Source organism: Equus caballus, chromosome 22 (assembly GCF_041296265.1).
Source record: "Equus caballus isolate H_3958 breed thoroughbred chromosome 22, TB-T2T, whole genome shotgun sequence".
NCBI classification, from domain to species: Eukaryota; Metazoa; Chordata; class Mammalia; order Perissodactyla; family Equidae; genus Equus; species Equus caballus.
The window spans coordinates 5,635,788-5,658,553 of NC_091705.1; the positions used below are offsets into that span (position 1 = coordinate 5,635,788).

The window sequence follows — 22,766 nt, forward strand, 5'->3', positions numbered from 1 at the left end:
GTAAATAATGTATAATTCCAGTTGTAAAAATTCTCATTTTAGCAGGTGTGTATACTTGTGACACCATCTATTTTAGTTTCCTAGGCCTGCTGTAACAAAGTACTGCAAACTGGGTGGCATAAAGCAATAGAAACTGGGGCTGGCCTGGTGGCGCAGTGGTTAAGTTCACATGTTCTACTTTGGTGGCCCCTGTTTCGCCAGTTTGAATCCTGGGTGCGGACCTGTGCACCACTTGTCAAGCCATGCTGTGGCAGGCGTCCCACATAAAAAAATAGAGGAAGATGGGCACAGATTTTAGCTCAGGGCCAGTCTTCCTCAGCAAAAAAAGAGGAGGATTGGCAGCAGATGTTAGCTCAGGGCTAATCTTCCTCAGAAAAATGAAAAAATAAATAAAGGAACTGAATTAAAAAAAAACAATAACAGAAACTTATTTTCTCACAGTTCTGGAGACTAGATGTCCGAAATCAAGGTGTTGTCATGACCATCCTCCCTCCTAAGGCTCAAGGAAAGACTCCCTCCTTGTCTCGTGGCTTCTGGTGGTTGCCGGCAATCCCTGCTGGTCTGTGACTTGTAGCTGCCATCACTCCGACCTCTGCCTCCCTCATCATATGGCCTTCTTATTCATATGTCTCCTCTGTGTCAGCAAATCTTTCTCTCCATATAAAGGTACTAGTTATTAGATTTAGGGCCCACCCCAGTCCAGCACGACCTTCTCTTTACTTGATTACATCTGCCAAGATCCTATTTCCAAATAAGGTCACATTCACAGGTACTGGGGATTAGGACCGTATCTTTCTGGAGGGACATAATTCAACCAACGACACCAGGGCCACAGCCAAGATAATGAATATATTCATCCCCATCAAAAGTTTCCTAATGTCCTGACAGAGATGCTACCCAAAGCTGCCAGTAGGATGGATAAATACCCTGACTTCTCCCTTCTTCCTATTTCTAATCTCCTGCCAGTACACACTGTTGGCCACATACAGATGAAAGCCCAAGAGCAACCAGGCCCGGGAAGTGCCATCTGCAGGGGTCATTCCTTGTGGAGCGTGCAGATGGGAGAAGCAGGAGATTGCACCTGACGGCAGACAGGCCGAGCCTGCCTCGGACTGCTTCAGGATGGAGTTCTAGCAGGAAGGTGTGTTGGATCAAGGCAGTTGAGAATATTTGCAAGATGTCTTTGCCGTGATCGCAATTCTGATCTGAGTAGGGATGTGAAGGCCAGAGGGCTGCTAGGGAACCTGCCCTCAGTTGGATATTTGGGGAGGTTTTCTTACACCTCTGCTTCCTAAACAGGGTGTGTGCTCACCTCCAGAGGTCCCCCAGGATAAACCTGGCATTTTTTCAAGATTATCATTTTGGGGGAAAATCTGGGTGAAAACATTTTGATTTTTCCTGTCTTAAATAGGTATTTTGAGATACATGTATAGATAATGTCATTTTTATGTTAAAACAAAATGAACTTTTTCTGTCTCTTTCACTGCTGTATCTCTCACACACAGAGCCTAAGACCTAGTAGGCGTTCAAAAGATATTTGTTAAAAAAATATATGGCCTAGAGGTTAGGTTCAGCACGTTCCATTTCAGTGGCCCAGGTTTGGTTGCCTGGCACAGACCTACACCACTCGTCTGTCAGTGGCTATGCTATGGCAGCAACCCACATACAAAATAGAGGAAGATTGGCACAGACGTTAGCTCAGGGTGAGTCTTCCTCAAACAAAAAGAGGAAGATTGGCAACAAATGTTAGCTCAGGGCCAATCTTCCTCAGCAAAAAAATAAAATTGTGGAATGAGAGAATAAATGAATGTACCAAAGAGCAGAATGCAAAATTTCCATGGATTATCAGGATAAAATGAGAAATTCCACACAACTCTCTTTTGTGGTGGTGATCCCCTTTGAGCTCCCGTCTAGCCTTCGGGGGATGAGGATCATCATCTACACTTAGGGACACCTGGCTGAGAAGCCCTGACTTAGGCTGACCACCCCCTACTCCTAGGTAAGGAATTGCTCTGACCCCCACTGACCTCCCCTAACAGTCTGCCCACTAGACGTTGCTGGTATCCTTTACTATAGCCACTAACATACACCCTTGACCTACACAGCCCCAACACTCACACTGACCTCAGCCTCCCCTCTGTGAGGCGTCTCCTGCTTCTCCATTAGATTGACTGGCCTCTCCCCTCTTTCCTTCCCTGCTGGCTTCTGCTAGTCTCCCAAACTGGTGACTCTGAGGATACGGGTTGTAAGTCGAGCATTACACACTCCAAAGAGAAGTTTCCTCCCTCTCTCTCTTGCTCTCTCTCTCTCTCTCTCTCTCTCTATATATATATACAGATAGACACATGTAGATATAGATATATAGATATCTTCTAAGCCTCTACTCCATGTGGAAAGACCTACTATTGCTCTTTCAGAATCTTAGGAGGTTAACAGCAGCAGAGACTTTGGGGCCCAGTTGACCTGGGCTGAGATCTCAGCACACCATTGACTTGTAGTCATGGTGTTCTCACCTGTGAAATGAGGATGCTTCACTTTGCAGAGCTGTCGTGAGGGCCCGACAGAATGCACTGCAAGCACACAGCACTGTGCCTGGGACACGGCCAGCTCTCATTCAACATTACCACTCTTCAAATCTCTGACATTCCTTCCATGAGGAGGCAAGGTCTATTTCCCTTTCCCCTGAATACAGGCCAGCCTTAGTGACTTGCCTCTAGTGAACAGAATGGGGTGGAAGTGGTGCTGCTTCACTTCTGAGGCTGGGTCACAAAAGGTGATAGGGCATCTCTCTCTCTCTCCTAGCTGCTCTTAGAACCGAGCTACCACGCCGAGAGGAAGCTCAGTCCCATGAAGGGACCATTTACAAGTGTTCTGGCCAAAATCTCAGTTGAAGTTGATTTAGCATCAACGGCCAGACATGTGGGTGAACGTGCCTTCTAGATGATTCCAGCCCCTCCCACAGTCTGACTTCAACCACATGAGACACCTTGGGTGAGAACAGCCCAGCAGAGCCAGGTCAAACCCCAGGACCAGAAGAGATGATAATAAATGATTGTTATTGTTTTATGCCCCTAAGTTTGGGGTGGTTGGTTACTCAGCAATGGATAATCTGAAGAGTTCAAAAACGAAACCCAAAACCTGTGACTATAAATTCACCGCCCACGATCTTCCAGACCCCAAGTCCCTGGAGGTGATGGGCTCCCCAAGGCTGTGGGTGAAGTTCACAGGGACCCACTTACGGCGCACGGAAGTTTGAAAGGCTTGGTGGGGGTGGTGAAGCTGGCGCTCTGAATGGGGTCTGGGTGCAGGCCGTCGTTCCACTGAGCCAGGATGGCGTCCCGGTAAACGGTGACGCCCGCGGCTCTGAGTGCGTCCTCCACTGCGCCTTCCACCGAGTAGTTGTTGATGCAGGTGATGGTGGACTTGGGCGGGGGCTGCACCAGGTGGATGCAGGAGCCCCTCACTCCAAGGTTTAAGAGAGTCTCCACGGTGGTGTAAGTGTCAATTGTACTCCCATAGACAATGACATTCCCTAGAAAAGAGGGAAAACGCTAAGACAGACAGTTAAAAAAGAACCAACAACCTTATTAGTCAAATCTAATAATGCCGAATTGCTCTTATAACCCTCTTCTTTTTTCTACCGCAGGAAGCCAGCGGTGTTACCTAGCAACGGCGACCAAGATAATTTAGTAAAGAATCGGCACAAAACATCCCACAAAGTAGTCAAGTACTTTTAACTCAGAAGTAGGACATTCATTTTTATTCTCATAATTTGAAAGTTGAAATTATGCTAAATGAAACCACCTAGAATAAAACCTTTTATCTTGTTTTTGTTCCCTATTTGCTACACTTATTAAGGGAAAAAAATTACTGAAGTTTGCGATCTATACAAGTTCTTCCTAAGTGATGAAAAGGACAATGGTAAAAAATATTCGTGTACATGATGGTACCGATATTTTAATATTTAAATGCTGAACTGAGTTGATTTCAAGGAAATTTTTCCTTTTTTGATATTCTGCTTTTCAATGGATAATTTTATAAAGATTCAAACTCTGATTTTTAAAATTTAATATGTCAAGACCTAGCAAAACAGGATGAAGGGTGTTTTTTTGGTAGGTAAAAATAAAATCACAAAATCTTCTTGAAAGATTTCCTCTGTATAACAACATTTTGATGGTAACAGTCTATACTATTTATTATTTCTTAAAAATACTACAGAAGTAATTATATATGCTATTCTACTAATTTCATCAGTTTTTAAGATCAATGATACTATTAAATGAGTAAAATGTATTATATGCTATTTGTATGCTATTTTTGACGTTAAATTGGCATTTTTACCTTTTCATGAAGACAGAAACTGCTGTAGACTCACATTCCAGGTAGCTGTAACAATTTTACCACAAAAATTGATAGATTCACTTTTTTCTCCTGTTTATGAATAGTATGAAAAGGAATTTTATGAAGCAAAATAAATGGCAAGTATATTTATTCAATTTGGTTGAATAAATTATGCAAAAATGTATTTTGATCCAAAATTGAGAGGAGATGTAAGGGCTTGTTTTATTTGCTTAGAAAAAAATGAACTAGAATAACTTTCAGATTGCTTCTCCGAGGGTAACAGCATCTAGAAAGTTCTCCCATGCTTCCTGTTGCTCACCTATGGAATGCCACGATGTCCCAAAGCCTGGGGGCAGGGTCCTTCCTGCCTGCCTTCACCAGAATGCTCCAATTTGTGGCTATGATTCTCTCTCTATTCAGATGCTCTAATGCAACATTCCTCAGTGAGCTGCATTTTCCTTGGCTGAAAGAGCCAACATTTTGCTTAAATTATTGAGGCTCCCACCTGCTGCGAAACATGAATCCTGGCTGTCTGGCACAACAAAGAGCCAGCCTGCCAGGAAAGCCAAAGCTTGAGCCTAAAACTGTCAAAGGTTTGAGGTCTTCTGCCCTTTTAAAATATGCATGCCAAAACAATATTTATTTTCAGTGAAACAAATTTAAGTGTTGAGGCCCCATGCAACTCAGAGTTTAATGTTTTTCCAGTCTCCTTCATGTTAGCTTTTAGTGACTATATTGTGCGATGGGTCTTTTCATTACAGGCTCGTGAAAACCTAGGCAAGGCAATGCCACTGGGGTTTGGAAAGCTGTACCATCTAGCAAGGGGTGCCCACAGATTATCGGCAGGTATGAGAGGATGATGCATTCAATTCAAAAGGTAATACATTTTATAAAACCTCTACTATTTAAACTAGACATTTATTTATAGATATTCTAACGTCTAAATAATCGTATCTACCCTTAAGTTTAATTTGAAACCACCTCCCCAATAAGAGAGTTGGTTATCATAACAGTCAGCTGTTGTCATGATAATGCTACCTAACAAACTACCACAAAACTCAATGTCAAACAACAATAAGCCTGTTGTACGTCGGCTCACACATCTGTGGGCTGGCTGATGTCAGCTGATCTGGCTCAAGCTGTGGTTGGGGTCAGGTCTGCACCATGTATCTTTCATCCTCTTTGGACCAACAGATACCTGAGGCCTATTCTGTTTATGGAGAAACGCAAGAGCACAGGAGGGCAAGCGCAACTGCACGAGCACTGTCTGAGGCTCTCCTCGCATTACATCCACTCATGTTTTATCGACCGCAGCAAGTCCCACCGCCACGCCCGTGGTCAAAGGCGCAGGAAGCAAACCGTGCCCACAGTGGGAGGGGGAGGGCTGTGGATATTTGCTCAACAGTAGTCCAAACTATCACAGTCATATTGGGCGTATCCTAAATAAATGCGTATGTGATTTCATCTAAAATTTTTCATTTAAACATGGTTTACATGATTATTTAGTTATATTTCTCTCATTACCTATAAAATATAGTCGAATCTCATTATAATATAATTTGCTACTAAATAAGAACATGTCACAGGTCAAATCACATCACTAAACATATGTAACAAGACCTGATGTAACAGAGCCGGCCTATTACTCTTTGGCAGCTGGATCTCCTGCCTTTTAACTGTCTCCATTCTGTAGGGGATTATTCTTTTCATTATCTTTGTGCAGTTGTGAGTTCTTTCTACATCATTTCTCACTTTTACTTTGTAAAGAATTTTTAGATTCATATTTATCTTGTGACTCCATATACCAGGTACAAAGCTAGGCACTTTATACACAATCTCTTACTATTATTATTATCATCAATAACATTTAGAGTTGTTAACAATAATGGGTTGGCTTCACTCAGATACCCATAAATAACTTTTTCATAAGCTAACAGCAAAAATATAAGCATGAAGATAATTCATATAATAACCAAATTCTTCTATTTTGGGGAGTCCCTCAGAAAAAACTAATAGACAAAGATTTTAATTACTCATTGATTCATTTTGTGACAAATCAATCTAGGCATAAAAATATGATTACTTCTATTTATGGGAGTAATTTTACAAGCGTGGAAGGGGTGGAACTAGCGCTTTTGAAGCCCCCTTGTCAAGGCCTCCCCACAGCCTGTGGCTGAGCCTGGGCCCCAGCAGATTGTCCAGCCTCCAGCAGGTGAGGTGCCGTAGGCCTGTGGCAGTCTCTACTTTTCCTTCTCTGCACTCACCACAGTCTACACACCTAGGCTTACCAGTGAGATACTTCGAGTTTACCCTGCCCAGCATGTTATCCTTGGAGACTTGTACAGTGCCTGGCCTACAATGGATGTGACAAAATGTTTCCTGATTAGATGCATGAATGAATGTTTGAGGTTTATCAGATTGCTGATCCTATGCTAACTGGGTGTTACTTTTGTGCCCTCTAAATATTTATCACAGAACAACCTTGCTGTGGCTAGATTTTCCTACTACATATTTCTACTTGGTATTCACTATTAAGTTGGCACTACAAGAAATATCCAGGATGTGTTGTATACCTGAGATTTGAAAGATAGAAACATGTTCTCCCTAACAATGTTAGATCTGGTCATTAGGTTTCCAGTTTAGCTCACAAAATGCTACATAATCCTAAATGTAACCAAAATTGTGTGCGCCTACAACACAACAGTATAAAATAGTACTCCCGCCATATTGGTTGGCACTTGAACACAGGGAAATGAGAATATTTCATACAGAGGTTACCTGCTCTATAACTATCATGTTGCGACAATTCGGTCAATTTTTGGTTGAATCAAGGAGGAAAGATGGGGAAGAAAGGAAATGGAGAGAGAAAGAAAGGGCAGAGAGATAGAAGAACAGAGAGAGCCTCAGAGAAATAGATTTTCTTCAATCGCTGAGTAAGAATTAGAAGGAAGAAAGAGTTTAAAAGTAGGTGAAAGAGAGTAGTTTCACGGTGAGGTGAGGGGGTAGATGAACTGAGCCATGAATAACAACAGTGAAAAGGGAGGGAGACGTTGGGTCTGATAGTTGTGTCCCTGCTAGAGTGTATGACACAGGGTGGATGGGGTTTTGTGGGAGCAGAACACCCAATGGCTGTACAGAGGGGCTGAAGCAGCTCCAGGTTATGGGGACCCATGACATACACTCATTTACAGCATGCATTTAATGTCAGACAACTTCAGTTAGTTAAAGACTAATTTAGCCAGTGTATTTCAACCATTTAGGTGCTTTATAACTCATGGAGTCTTTGCAAATATTTAGAAGGAGGTGACACCCTGCAGGGGCTTCCTTCACATAATTGGGATATCATATATATTCTTTTGAAGTTTCTACGCATATATGGAAGAAATAGAGTGGGAAAGCTGAGGATTTCCCCTGGATATCAGTTTCATGCTAAAAGATCTGGTCACTGTCTTCTTTGCAGCTCAGCTTATTTAACAGACAAGAAATGACCAGTTTTTGCACTTGATCTGATAGGTGACAGAGGTGAAATGCTGGGCTGCCCTACTTTCAAATGGCAAATGATAACTGATGATTAGAACAGTCTGGGTGAATTTTCAATAAAGGATAATGGATATAACTATAGCCGTTTTCATGGAAGGCCAATCTTTGTTGCTCCTTTTAGGGAATAAATTATGCATTACTAAGATTACAGATCTGACACAGACAGCGGAGTGCAAGGAGGGCACCATTAGAGGACGACCGCGTGAAAGCTCCGAAAACTGGAGCTGGCAAGAAGGAGCGCTCAGTCCTCTCCCTGTTGGCCTGCAACCACCTTTGAGACGAAATGTGCAGGGGCGCTTCTGAGAGGAGAGGGGCTGCGTGTTGACAGCTCAGCTGGGGAGGGGGACGGCGATGACTCAAATAGCTCCCTCTGCGAGCGGTCGGCTCTCCACCTCAGACCGAAAAAGCACCACGACTTGCAGTTTAAAATGTTGGCATAAACGTAAAGGTGATCTTTTTGCTTTTTGATACAAACTCTTGGAAGGTCTATATGAATACGTTAGCAACTTAGATTGTGACCACGAAAAAAACGTAACGCACCTTATAATTTCAACTATCATAATGCACCCAGATTTAAGAGGTTCTTCACTTTAGCTTAATCAGGGGGAAAAAGATGCCAGTTTCATCATCCTGGTTCATAGAGGAGGTAAATAATAGTTTCAGAAGCTAGACAGCTTACTCATATTTAAAGGTAACATGGCTTTATAGAAACGAAATGCTACATTCATGTCTCTGTTGGGTTCAAAAAATAAAATATGGTGTTAATTTTTTGAGACACAGATTTGCCCTAAAAGTAATGGAACAACTTTTTTAACAAGTTGTTTTTAGTAGGTGCTAAAGCAGCAGTTTATTCTTTTGAACTGAGCGCTCTAACCGCCTAGAAAACATGCTTTGCTGCCCTTTCATGACCACGCTCAGTACTCCAAAGATGAAGGATTCTCCCGGGAGAAACGATCACTTGAAAACAGCAAAAGGGAAGGATTTCCTGACCTGGTTGTCTAGCCATGTAATCACATCTCAAGAGTACAAGAAACAAATTCAGGATTTATGCACACAGATAGTAATATGAATTTTTCTTCATAGTTAATATATTTTTAAGGCCAGAGAAAACAAGAATTATAGATGACAATTTATAATGTGTGTATTTTAAATTATTTCTATGATATTTACATATTCCATTGTATTTTAATGAAGAATTATATTTCCTTTTTCCACTTCAAAATAGGCAGAGAGTGATTATGTATGACCTCAGTCATCCTCAGAACAGGCCCATGAGATAAGTTTTATTATGTTCTCAAAAAACTGAGGACAGGGTGGATAAGTAACAAGCTCCAGGTCACACAGCAAGTAGATCGTTCAGCAGGACGCACACCTGCCAAGCCTGAGTTTAGAACCAGTGCTCACACTACACTATGATTGCAGATAAATATGCAACACATTCCCCCCAAAACACTCAACTTGGCATTTTATCTGTATAATTAATTTTAGCAAATAACTAGATAATGAAAGAATTTTAGATAGATATCATAGAATCTCAATAAATTACGAAATAAACACTCAGTGAAAAAACATATTATGTCCACAAATAGACCAGAAAATGCTCTTTTTAATTTTTATAAGTCAAAGCCATAAGATTTCTATGACCTGAGTCTGACCTGTCCCATTTTGCTCTGCCAGATAAAAAGGGAAGAATATATTAGTTATAACATAACAAAGGCTTTGTTCTGTGATTCGTGCACTGGAATTTTAATGTTATACTTTTCCTATAAACATGCTTTTAATAAGGCAGTAAACTGTGTTTAGCTAAAGATGAAAATAATTGATCCATTTTGGGCCATTAAGGCAGTTTTATTTTTTTTACTTTACTTTCATCCTACTTTTCATTTTCATGGAAAGTACAGAAGTAATAGCAGATGAATTTCAATTAGTTTCAATTAATGCCATAAAGTGGTATAATGTACTAGGTTGCCGGCTTCTATCTGAACCCCCACCCCAGCTGAACTCTCCAGGTTTGGTTTGCAGTTGAAAGCGGCATTTGAGCCAGTGATGTCAGCTATTCTCTGCAATACCGGAGCAGTTCTGATAGTTTAGGATAATTTACATCTATAAATCCATCCAACTCTAGAGCCCAGGAACCCACTTCCTTCATACTGAACTAATTCCATCACAGAAACAACTGTTTCTCCTTTGGAAGCAGAGGGAGGAGTGATAAAACAGCAACTGGGGGAGAGTGCGGATGCTTTGGGGTGGTATCTGTGTAGTTTCAATCGACAGGATTTCAGAGAGCCAACCTCCTCCTAGTGACCATCCATTGTTTCTGCTACCCAGCATCCACCTTTCCTTCTAGAACAATCTCCCACCATCCTCAGCAAATAAGCCCCTCCCCTCAAGTCTCTGTGCTTCAGCAAAGTTAGGCCTGGAGCTTCCCTGGCTTCAGGGCATGATTCCAGGATGGACACATGACCCAATCACAGCCAATGAGATACACAAGATTTTTTCTCAGACTCTTCTGAGAAGGGCCCTGTCCTCAGCTCCCTCCTGCCAATCCCACCCTGAACTATTTAGAAAGGGGAAAATTAGCACTGAGGGAGCCAAAGCTAACTATCATGAAAAATATCCACCTTCTTCCTAGTGTTATTAAGGCGACATGAAGAGGAAGCAAGGGCTGACAGGCAGAGGGATGGAAATGGATACAGGAATGCAGCCCTGCTCCTTGTTTTTCATGATGTGCCAGACTTCTAGTTTCTAGCTTCAAACACCGTCATTCCATAACTGACTTGGAAATAAGCTGGAAGTGGCTGTGCCAACCCTCACCTGAATGCATGGCTGCCCCACCTCCAACTGCCTCCAGTAGTCTTCTCTACCCCATTGTTACAAGAAGGCTTTCTTTCTACTGGGTGGATGCTACAGATGAAAGGTTCACCTTCCTAAAGTGAAGTTTTGTGCGCTGCTTATCCCCAATCCCTAAAAAGTAAACAGCTAAACCTGGACCTGGCTGGACCCTGAGGTCCTCCACTTGCTCCTCTGCCACCATCTCACATGGCCGCCCTTCAAGAGTCTGCCCAGGCCATGCTGTTGGCCATTATCTTTTGGACACAAAGCAAACTCCCCCAACCTCTCTCTCCATTTGCTTATCCTGCCCTTCTTTAAGGCTGAGCTCCAATCCTCTTTTCTTGGGGAAGTCTCCTCCAACCTTCAGGCCTCCAGGACTCTCCTCAAGGCCACAGCACTTCTCTCCCACCAGACTGGCCCCTGGTGTACACAGACTCCGCCTTCTGTGTAGAGACTGTGTCCTGGGCTGCGCCATCACCAGCATGGCAGGGCTGAGACTTACACTCTGGGGAACCTTCAGTGCAGAGCAACAACTCCATCACATGCAGTGGTAGTAATAGTAATGCTAACAACAGCCGATATTATTGAACTCCTACTATGTATGAGACACTGTCATGTATCAGACGTGTAATATGTTATTTATCCCATTTAATCCTACATCAACCCATGTGAGGAAGATATTCTTAGGAGTGGGACTAATTAAACTCAAATCTTACTATGACTCTAACCATAGAAAAGCTACAAAAAGAAAGAGCTTGCTTAAGCAGGAGGTTAACATTTTTCTTTCTAACTTTTCTTACATGAAAAGCCATTTGAGAAGGACCACCACACAGACTTGAATTAACTTGGCCGGGCTGAGTTTCTCAGATGCCTCCCAGAGTCAGGCCCAGCATCTGACTGTTAAGAGTACATACCTGGCAGGTGCCCTGGGGGTGTCATTAGCACTGGACCTGGGGAAAATAGCCTACATTTAAGACAAGAAACTAATTTCTACATACTTCTTATCCTGGCTGTTCAGTGGACAAAAGCAGGCCCTCACAGGGTTTTATGCAGTGGCTGAGGGGAGACATTCTTAAATCTTGCAGAAGCATTTCCCTTTACGTGGGCACCAGGGTAACACCATCTGACAACTAGTCAAGTCATCAGAATAGCACTGATGCTCTTCCCTCATCCGACAACAAGAGCATGAAAAAGAAGGCATCTGAAGGAGAGCATAGTGCTTCCTGCTTTGGGATTTCTAAATCCCTGCCATAAACATTCAACCTTAAGAACTTGCATTGCCACCTTCAAAGGCCCTTTTCTTGATCAAAATGCTCCTCACTCCTAATACCTAAAACATCAAACAGTTCGAAGTTAAAACACTGCATTAAAACAGGATTGGGTATGGTCCTAAGACATACTGTGTATTTTGTACTGAACCATTGGCTTTTGTGCTTTTAGGGAGTTTAAGTTACATTTTGAGGTCTGGACTTGATGAAATGGTAATGATTTGTTATAAATTTTATGCATAAAAGCAATATTCTGCAAACTATGGCTCATAACCTATTTTTGTAAATAAAGTTTTATTGGAACACAGCCATGCTCATTCATTTATGTATTATGTTTGACTGCTTTCTTGCTATAATGGCAGAACTGAGTAGTTGGGCAGAGACCATATGGCCTGCAAAGTCTAAAGTATTTACTATCTGGCCTTTTACAGTAAGAGTTTGCTGACCCTCAGATTAGGGAATTCTTTAAGTCTATGCAGGTCGTAGGGCAGTGATTAAAGAATGACTAAAATGTTGAAACAGGTTTAAACACATACAGAGGCAAAACTGAAAATAATAACAAGTTCTGAGGCAAATATGAAAATATCTTGACCAGTTTTAAATCTGGGTCCCTGGTACATATCTATATAACCCACTTCTGCCCAAAGGTCCCATGCCCAATTGGTTTTATGGGTGATTTCTGTCCAACTTTTAGGTTACACAAAAGTATTTCAGACCCCAGAAAAACATGGAAAGCTTCCCAAAAATACTTTGTAAGACTAGCATACCCTTGATTCCAAAAATTGGCAAGTAAAGCATAAAAGAGAAAACTACAGGCCAATCTCACTTATGAATTTAGATGCAAATAGCCTATAAAATATTAACAAATTGAATCCAGCAATGTATGGAATGCCACTTGATACCCATTTTTTATTTGTAATGAAGTAACTGTAGTAACTTGATAAAAAGTTAATTAATACATAAATCTGTAATTAAATTATATTAAATAAATACATTAAATAGATTTATTTATTCCCACACTCTAGGCACTTAGTGCTTTTTACCTCCCTGGACTGAATGAAGGTCTGAGTTAGAATCCCAGCTCACCATGTGCGGTTGTAAAACCCAACCAAGAGCTTTATGTCAAACGAAGGAGCTGCACTCAGTCATCTCTAAAACCTGACTGCCGGCTTTCCATTAACAACAAATAGGTAGCCAGGCCCTATTCTGGTTGTTTTACTAGTCAAACAAGTTTACTTTAATCCAAGCAACAGAGAGGAAGATGCTTGAGAAAACACTTTTGAGTGGCAGAAGCATTTGTACAAATAGTTCACTCTGTCATTTTGATTCACAAAGTGGTACACAACTCGAATATGTGCGTTTGTGGGAAGGATTGTGCAGGCAACACCAAGAAGGAGAACGATGGACTTTGAAAAGAAGAAAAGAGCCCTTCCAATGCAGACCTTTCTTTTTCTTCCTAGGTCTTTTCAGCTTCACAAAAGGAGACATATTTTCCATATAATTGCTAAACATGTTTGCTTATTAAATTATTCTTTAATTAGTTAATGATTTTAGCCATGCTTTGCTCTTCGGATATTCATTTTGTGTAATAAAATAATTATAGATAATTAAACTATCTCAAGCCTTTTTCTTCCCCCAGCAAACATGCTGGGTATCCAAAAATGACAACAAGTTGTAAATTAATCTGGAAAACAAAGCATGACAGATGAATGATTTGCTTGGAATTAATTAGGCACTAATTATATACTGGAACTAGATGAAGAATGAGACTCATTATAAAAATAAAACGCTATTCTGAAAAGATGCGCAGTTACCAACATCCTTACCTTCTGTGGTGATGGAGTTGTTCCTTATCCAAGTCAGGGCCTTGAAGCAATCTTCCTCATCGTTGAGAGTGAAATGATTGCAGGGAACTTTCCCGGTGTACCGCCGTTGGCTGCTGTTTGGAACTTCTCTGTTTGTCAGGTGTTGACTAATATCGGCCCCTGTAGGGCAAGGGACCTGCAGTATGTAAATAAATTAATTAAATTAACATGGCAAATTTCCAGTATAGACATGTTTTTTTATGTCCTCAGACACAATCAGGTTTTAATTGAAAAGAATCAAATCGGCGAACGACCACTTGGAGACAATTCTCCGGAGTTGCTCTGGTTATCTACTGCTGCATAACAAATTATTCCAAAACTCAGTGGTGCAAGACAACTGTTTATTAGGCACACAGATTCTGTAGGTCCGTAATTCAGACAAGGGCAAGGTGAGGACAGCTTATCTCTGAGTGTAATGTTAGAGGCCTCAGCTAGGAGCACTTAAAGGCCGGGGAGGACTCGATTTCTGGGGGTTCTATTCATCTGGAGATAAACCATCTCAATTTTTTTCTTTCCCCCAGAAAACATGCTTGGTATTAAAAAATGACAACAATTGTCATTATATATCTAGCAATTGATGCTGGCTGTGGGCTGGGATCTTAGCTAGGGTTGTTGGCCAACACACCACATGTGGCCTCTCCATGTGGCTTGGGCTTCCTCATGAGATGGTGGCTGGGTTCCAAGGGCAAGTCTCCTGAGAGAGAGGACCCAGTACAGAGAGCTCCATGTTCTTTTCTAATCTAGAATGTCAAGCAATGTCTCTTCTATCATATTCTGTTCGTGGAGGTCATCATAGAGGCCTGCCCAGGATCAAGGGGAGGGAAACTAGAATCCACCTCTCCATGCAGGAGTGGCAAAGCCATGGAAGAGCACATGGAACTGGATTTGATGTGGCCATTTTTGGCAAAAACAATCTGCACGAAAGCAATTATATCAAGGATTAAAATCCAAGTGCATAGAGGGGCTAGGCAGAAAAGAAAATGAGGGATGTGGACTACTATGTACTTATGAAAATTATGGTATTATTCCTCACTTTGTCAGAGAAATATTCTATCTCTCTCCTTCTCTGTCTCAATCCCTCTCTCGCTTTCTCTCAACACAGAGCCCTCCCAGCATAACTTCTGTTCTCTCACTTTTGACACAGACATGAGTAGAAACAGACACTTTCCTTTACTACAGGGAAAGCAACAGTGAAAACGCAATAAAGGATGATGGCTGACACTCGTCCTTGGTGTCAAGGATACAATGGCAAATTGGAGGGCCCATGCCCAGCCAGAGAGTTCAGCCATGACTCAACTCCATCCAGTTGTTGCCAGGTTATAGCATGGGTTCAGAGTTGCCAGATCTGAAGTCTCAAGAAATGCCAGATACTTGCTTTTATTATGTGGACCCTTGATTTTTCCATTATTCTGGTTCAAATTAGAATCAAACAAATGACATTGTGAAAATCAAGGAACAGCACAGTGGTGCAAGTTTGCCCGGTGGGCCACCACTATGCCCCTCCAATTTTCATTCAGTGGCCAGGTGGAGATGACGTAGAAGATAATGAGGCCAGCACTGGCGGCAAGACGTAAAAGCACCTTGAGGCCCCTGTTGGAAGGCCCACACCAGTCGTCCTGCATCCTCACGGTATGAGCCTATGGGCTGTAAGTCAGGGATTGTTCCACAGCGATCACGGGCAAAACGTTCACTTTCAGTAGAAACTAAAATGAGTGCAGAGAAAGTCTCCCTTGACAAACACAGAAAATGCCTCGTTTTACTGGGTAGATGTGAATGCTGGCTGGTGCTTACACAAATGGGGCTTCACGAAACCCCACGTGACATTTAGGAAACTTTTTGGTTCTATCCTTCCTCAATAGAAATGGTACAGCCTTGGTGCATTACCGTGCTGTATTTAATTCAATTTCAAACTGGATTAAATAATAATTAAAAAAAACAATCAATTTTTAAAGCTACATGTGCTTTCTCCATGAAGAGGCTGCAGTAAAATTATATTTAGTAAAAAGGACCAACTCCACAAGCAGTGGTCATTTACTGCAACTAACATTGTGGAGGTAAAATTTTCTTATTAGCAATATAATTTGTTTATATACACTCAAATGTTGGTTTTTTTATCTCCACAGTTAGCGTAAGCAGTCCACTGAGCGCTCTGGGGAATGGTTTAAAGTGCACAATATTGAATACTGTGCTTTGGAGGTTTGAAACCTCACCGGAAGTACAACGAGCATTGTAGTGAAAGAAAATAAAATTGGAGTAACATTATACCAGTTTAGCAGGTCATGCTTTAACGAATCAGGAAAAGACCTTGGCAGAAAGCTGCACGGCTGAAGAAAAAATTGAGAGCTATTCAACTTATAAAACTTTCAATGAGGTATCATTCCAAACAGTGGGAATTTAGATTAAAAAAACAAGGAAGAGAAGGGGGAAAAAACACAAGGTCCAAAATGAAAATTAGCTTACTCAATCCTGAAACATAATTGCATTCTAATAACCCATATAATTCCTGTGTGTACTTAAATGTGTGGGGTTGTTTCTGCACACTTCTAAACTATAAAGAATTAGTGAAATTAAAGGAAATTTAATGGGATAATGTACTTTTCATATTCACACAACAGCATTTTCACAGAATAGGCAAAATTGAAGCTAAGATTTTAAATCCCAAGGCCAATGAATTTGTCCACCTAGAGTTTAGTGGAACTCAGTAAATCAAAAAGGATCTATGGAAATAATCCTATTACGTCACCAAAGTAAGAGAGGGAATAAAGTTTAATAGGAGGACATGGGTATATTTAATGAAGACGCATCATCAATGCGGGCTATCCAAACTAGAGAGCCCTCTGCCACTAATTAAACTGCTACTAACTTGTGATTGGAGGGTAGCAGACAAATTTTCAGGCATTCCGCCAGATGATTCAGGATTGAATGGTGCTAGCATCACTGGCTGCTGGGAGCTCCTTGGTCACCCTACTCTCCTCAGCAAGTTAATAACTTACCTTGGTAGGGACTGCTGGCAGCCTACCCAATATCCTGTCTCCCTTTCTTTCTTAGGAACAGACTCCTGGGAAAAATGCCCGGCTGAAAAACAACATTTCCCAACTCATGACCTAAGAGGTGGTCAAGAGATATAAGCTGGAGTCCTTGGGTGGTGTAACGTGAAAACTCTAGTCCTTTCTCCTTGTTGCAAATGGAATGGCTGGAGCCACAGCAGCCACCTCAAGATGCTGAGGATGGAAGCCACATATTAAAGATGGAAGAATAAAAGATAGAAGGTCCTGGGTTCTTGATGACACCAGGGATCCACCTTACCAGACCTGAGTTGCTTTTCTCCAGATATTTTTAATGAGAGAAAGAAACGTCTTTTTTGGGGGGGGGGGGGGGGGGGCACCTGTTTATTTGACTCTAGCTATAAACAGTAAGTTCTAGAATTTCTGTGTTGTAAAGACTTTTAAAAGCCATCAAGTGTAGTCCCTGGACCACATGAGAGTGTGAGGGAGGGAAGGAGGAAGGGCGAGAGGAGAGAGAGAGACATTGGTGAAGAACTCGTGCTCAGAGCAGACTGCTTGGGTTCAAATCCCACCTGTCACTAGGTCATTGTCTGACTTTGGACAAATTACCTCAGCTTCACTGTGCCTTGGTTCCCTCAACTATAAAATGGGGATGAAAGTGGCACAGACCTCAGAGTTACTGCAAGGATTAATCACTTAACAGACGTGTGGCACAGGGCAATCCCTCAACCTCTGTCAGGTGTTCCTACCGCTCCCGAGGTCCCCGTGGTGCAGGCTCACTGTCTCCTGGGGCTGGACATTCCCTTTAGGAGGAGACGTAGGAAGTTGTTTCTCAGGATGAGTAAGCACTGTATTCCCATCGCTTACGGTGGTCTGTCTGAGATCTGCTTCCCCAGGCCATCATGCACAAGTTTAATTCGTTTTTTATACAGAAACCCTTCAAGTATTTGAGGACAACCATCCTGAACCGTCACTGCTCGGGCTAAACATCTGGAGTGACTCTGAGCCTCTGGATGTGCTTCAGCTCGTTCTTTTCCTTCTTAAATGTGACTCCAAAAAATGAACGCAATATTCCAGGTGTACTTCTGTTCTTGTGACACATTCTTTGACCTAACCACGTTCAGCACATAACGAGCTCATGACCTCTACGTTGTTGTCACAAATTTTACTCCTTGTCAGTACTAATGCTTTCCTGTCTCCAATTAGTTCTGCTTTGCTGGATACTAATATTGCTGCCGCTTCCAATAGCTCTTTGAACTTGCTTGACACCTTTTGCTGGGGCACTTTTAACTCTCTCTTCATTTTAAACTTTAGGTATCATTTTGTTACGGTATTTCTCTTGTGTTTTGAATTCTGTGTAAAAACGGAGCCTTGGGCTTACAACAGGACAGTTTAAAATCATGACATTCACTGTTAAAAGTGTCGTAGTTTTTCCTTATACCATTCCAGTTTACACTTTCACATGGAAGTATTGTGGCTGTTTCCTTCGTTTTCTTCCCTTTGATTACATGAATGATGTTTTCTTCTGTTTTAGCTTCTCTGGTGTTTGGAAGGCCAATTTAGTTATGCTGTTCAAAAGCATTCTTGACCTTATTTCCTCGAAATTTAAGAGTCAAGACCGAAGCATCGTACTTGGGTGTCCCCCTCGAAGACCTTGCTGTTCCCCCCTGGTCGCCTTGCTCCCTGTTTCCAACAACTTGGTCTCAATTCGATTACTTTAGATTAGATTCATTATAGCCTATTTTGCATCTATTCTCAGATTTACAAAAATCATTAAGATTACTTTTTATATTGTTTGTGGTGCTTGCCATTTGTCTTTTTCTTCTCTGTCTCAGTTATTCAGAGTACATGTTAAAGAACAGGGAAGATCATTTTTCTGAGGCCTTGCTCATAAAGAATGGCTTTTTGTTGTCCTTAAATAGGAGAGACTTAGCTTGGCATATAATTATTGAATTGCCACCTTTTCTTCAAAATGCTGTGTGGCTAGTTTTATTTTTTTATGCCATTTAATGCTGGAGAGGTAATTTTTTTTCCTTTTCTGTTTTTCTAAATTGAGGTCACAATGGTTTATAACACTGTATAAATTTCAGGTGTACGTCATTATATTTTGACTTCTGTATAGACTGCATCGTGTTCACCACCAAAACTCCAGTTTCCATCCATCACCCTATATCTGTACCCTTTACCTCTTTGCCCTCTGGCAACCACTAATCTGTCCTCTATATCTATGTGTTTGTTTGTTTATCTTTCACAGATGAGTGAAGTCATATGGTATTTGTCTTTCTCTGAGTTATTTCACTTAGCATAATACCCTGGAGGTCCATCTAGGTTGTTGCAATTGGAATGATTTTGTCTTTTTTATGGTTGAGTAGTATTCCACTGTATATATGTACCACATCGTCTTTATCAATTCATCCGTTGATAGGCACTGGCTTTGCTTCCAAGTCTTGGCTATTATGAATAATGCTGCAATGAATATAGGGGTGCATATATCTTGTCAGATTAGTGTTTTCATGTTCTTTGGATAAATACCCAGAAGTGGAATAGCTGGATGATATGGCATTTCTATTTTTAGTTTTTTCAGAAATCTCCATACTGTTTTCCCTAGTAGCTGTACCAATTTAAATTCCCACCAGCAGTGTATGAGGGCTCCCTTTTCTCCACATCCTCTCCAACACTTGTTATTTCTTGTCTTTTTAATAGCCACCCTGATCCGTGTGAGGTGCTATCTCATTGTAGTTTTGATTTGCATTTCCCTAATAGTTAGTGATGTTGAACTTCTTTTCATGTGCCCTTTCATGTACAGATTTTCATCTCTAAATCTTGGAAAAATGTCTGTTCATATCCTCTGCCCATTTTTTAATTGGGTTGTTCATTTTTTGTTGTTGAGTTGTATCAGTTCTTTATATATTTTGGAAATTAACTCTTTACTGGACATATGATTTGCAAATAGTTTCTCCCAGTTGGTGGGTTGTCTTTTCATTTTGTTGATGGTTTCCTTTGCCATACAGAAGTTTTTTAGTCTGACGTAGTCCCATTTATTTTTTCTTTTGTTTCCCTTGCCTGAGGAGACATGGTATTCAAAAAGATACTGCAAAGACTGATGTGGAAGAGCGTACTGCCTGTTTTCTTCTAAGAGTTTTATGGTTTCAGGTCTTACATTCAAGTCTTTAATCCATTTTGAGTTAATTTGTGTGTGTGGTGTAAGATAATAGCCTACTTTCATTCCTTGGCTTGTGGCTGTCCAGTTTTCCCAACACCATTTATTGAAGAGACTTTCATTTTTCCATTGTGTGTTCTTGGCTCTTTTGTCAAAAATTAGCTGTCCATAGATGTGAGTTTATTTCTGGGCCCTCGATTCTGTTCCATTGATCTGTGTGTCTGTTTTTCTGCCAGTATCATGCTATTTTGACTACTATAGATTTGTAGTACATTTTGAATTCAGGGAGTGTGATATCTCCAACTTTGTTCTTTTTCTCAGGCCTCCTTTGTCTATTCAGGGTCTTTTCTTGTTCCATATAAAATTTTAGGATTCTTTGTTCTATTTCCATAACAAATGTCATTGGGAATCTGATTGGGATTACATTGAATCTGTAGATTGATTTAGGTAGTATGGACATTTTAACTATATTCATTCTTCCAATCCATGAGCACAGACTGTCTTTCCATTTCTTTATGTCTTCTTTGAATTTCTTTCAATAATGCTTTATAGTTTTCAGTGTAAATGTCTCTCACTTCCTTGGTTAAGTTTATTCCTAGGTATTTTATTTTTTTTGTTGCAATTATAAATGGGATTGTATTCTTGATTTCTCTTTCTGCTAATTCATTGTTAGTATATATAAATGAAATTGATGTTTGCACGTTGATTTTGTACCCTGCAGCTTTACTGTAATCATTAATTATTTGTAATAGGTTTTGGTGGGTTCTTTAGGGTTTTCTATATATAGAATCATGTCATCTGCAAATAGTGACACTTTTACTTCTTCCTTTCCAATTTGTATCCCTTTTATTTCTTTTTCTTGCCTCATTGCTCTGGTTAGGACTTCCAATACTATGTTGAATAAGAGTGGCAAGAGTGGGCATCCTTGTCTTGTTCCTTAGAGGAATAGCTTTCAGTTTTTCATCATTGAAGATGATGTTGGCTGTGAGTTTGTCATATATGGCTTTTATTTTGTTGAGGTACTTTCCTTCTATATCCTTTTTACTGAGAGTTGTTTCATAAATATATGCTGAATCTTGTCAAATGCTTTCTCTGTGTCTATTGTGATGATCATGTGATTTTTATTCTTCATTTTGTTAGTGTGGTATACCACATCGATTGACTTGCAGATGTTGAACCATCCATGCTTCCCTGGAATAAATCCCACTTGATCCTGGTGTATGATCCTTTTAATGGATTATTGTATTGAATTTGCTAATATTTTGTTGAGGATTTTTGCATCTATGTTCATCAGTGATATTGGCCTGTAATTTTCCTTTTTTGTGTTGTCCTTGTCTGGTTTTGGTATCAGGATAATGTTGGCTTCATAAAATGAGGTAGGAAGCATCCTGTCCTCTTCAATTTTGGGGAAGAGTTTAAGAAGCATAGGCCTTAAATCTTTTTTGAATATTTGGTGGAACTCTCCAGAAAAGGTGTCTGGTCCTCGGTTTTTGTTTTTTGGGTGGTTTTTGATTACTGTTTCCATCTCTTTACTTGTGATTGGTCCATTCAGATTCTTTATTTCTTCTTGATTCAGTTTCAGGAGGTTGTATGACTCTAAGAATTTATCCATTTCTTCTAGGTTATCCAATTTGTTGGCGGATAGCTTTTCATAGTATTCTCTTATAATCCTTTGTATCTCTGTGGTATCTATTGTAATTTCTCCTCTTTAATGTCTGGTTTTATTTATTTGAGCCTTCTCTCTTTTTTCCTTAGTAAGTCTAGCTAAGGGTTTGTCAATTTTGTTTATCTTGTCAAAGAGCCAGCTCTTAGTTTCATTGATCCTTTCTTCTGTTTTTTTAGTCTCTATTTCATTTATTTCTGCTCTGATTTTTATTATTTCCTTTCTTCTGCTGACTCTGGGCTGTGTTTGTTCTTCTTTTTCTAGTTCTTTTAGGTATAGTGTTAGATTGTTTACTGAGATTTTTCTTGTTTGTTGAGGTAGGCCTGTATTGCTATAAGCTTCCCTCGTAGTACCAATTTTGCTGTATCCCATATGTTTTGGTAGGTTTTGTTTTCATTTTCATCTGTCTCTAGGTATTTGTTTATTTCTCTTTTGATTTCTTCATTGACCCAATAGTTGTTCAGTAGCATGTCGTTTACTTTCCACATAGTTGTGACTTTCCAAGCTTTTTTCTTGTAGTTGATTTCTAGTTTCATACTATCGTGGTCAGAAAAGATGCTTGATATGATTTCAATCTTCTCAAATTTATTGAGGTTTATTTTGTTTCCCAACATGTGGTCTATCTTTGAGGATGTTCTGTGTGCACTTAAGGAGAACGTGTATTCTGCTGCTTTTGGATGGAATGTTCTATATATACCTATTAAGTCCAGCTGGTCTAGTGTGTCATTTAAGGCCAATATTTCCTTGTTGACTTTCTATCTAGATGATCTATCCAATGATGTAAGTGGGGTGTTCAAATCCCCTACTATTGTTATGTTGTTGCCAATTTGGAGATGTAATTTTTTGACGCCTGTCTTATTTTTGTTCTTTTTGAGGGTAAGGGATCAATAATCTGTTCTTTTTCTCTTGAAGTTTGGTCATTTTTTTCCCTTATCATTCTCACAAAACCAAAATTTCCTCAGAATATAACTAGCTGAGAAAATTTTTCTTTTATTTTGCCTGGAATGTGGTCAATTGGGCAATATGTCTTTTAGATAAGGAAAGTTTTCTTCTAGCATATCTTTATTGTCTCTTTTCCATTTGTTTGGACCA

At 40.5% G+C, this 22,766-nt stretch overlaps 1 protein-coding gene and 1 long non-coding RNA gene across 7 annotated transcripts in view; one reads left to right on the top strand and one right to left on the bottom strand.

The window, feature by feature from the left end:
* Window positions 1–22,766, bottom strand: part of CFAP61 (cilia and flagella associated protein 61) — a 294,815-nt gene that overhangs the window by 78,159 nt on the left and 193,890 nt on the right. For 5 of the 6 annotated variants that reach the window (XM_001489672.6, XM_023626019.2, XM_023626021.2 and 2 more), the window contains 2 exons: window positions 13,808–13,982; window positions 3,240–3,532 (listed from right to left, as the gene is read on the bottom strand). In XM_001489672.6, the coding sequence (XP_001489722.2) occupies window positions 3,240–3,532; window positions 13,808–13,982 (468 nt within the window). Of the gene's footprint in view, window positions 1–3,239; window positions 3,552–13,807; window positions 13,983–22,766 lie in introns of all 6 variants that reach the window. The other variant, XR_011430676.1, reaches the window with a different exon arrangement.
* On the top strand, window positions 3,323–5,812 carry LOC138920050 (uncharacterized). Its single transcript, XR_011430678.1, has 4 exons — window positions 3,323–3,494; window positions 3,647–3,744; window positions 5,103–5,218; window positions 5,536–5,812. It is a non-coding gene; the product is annotated as an uncharacterized lncRNA (long non-coding RNA).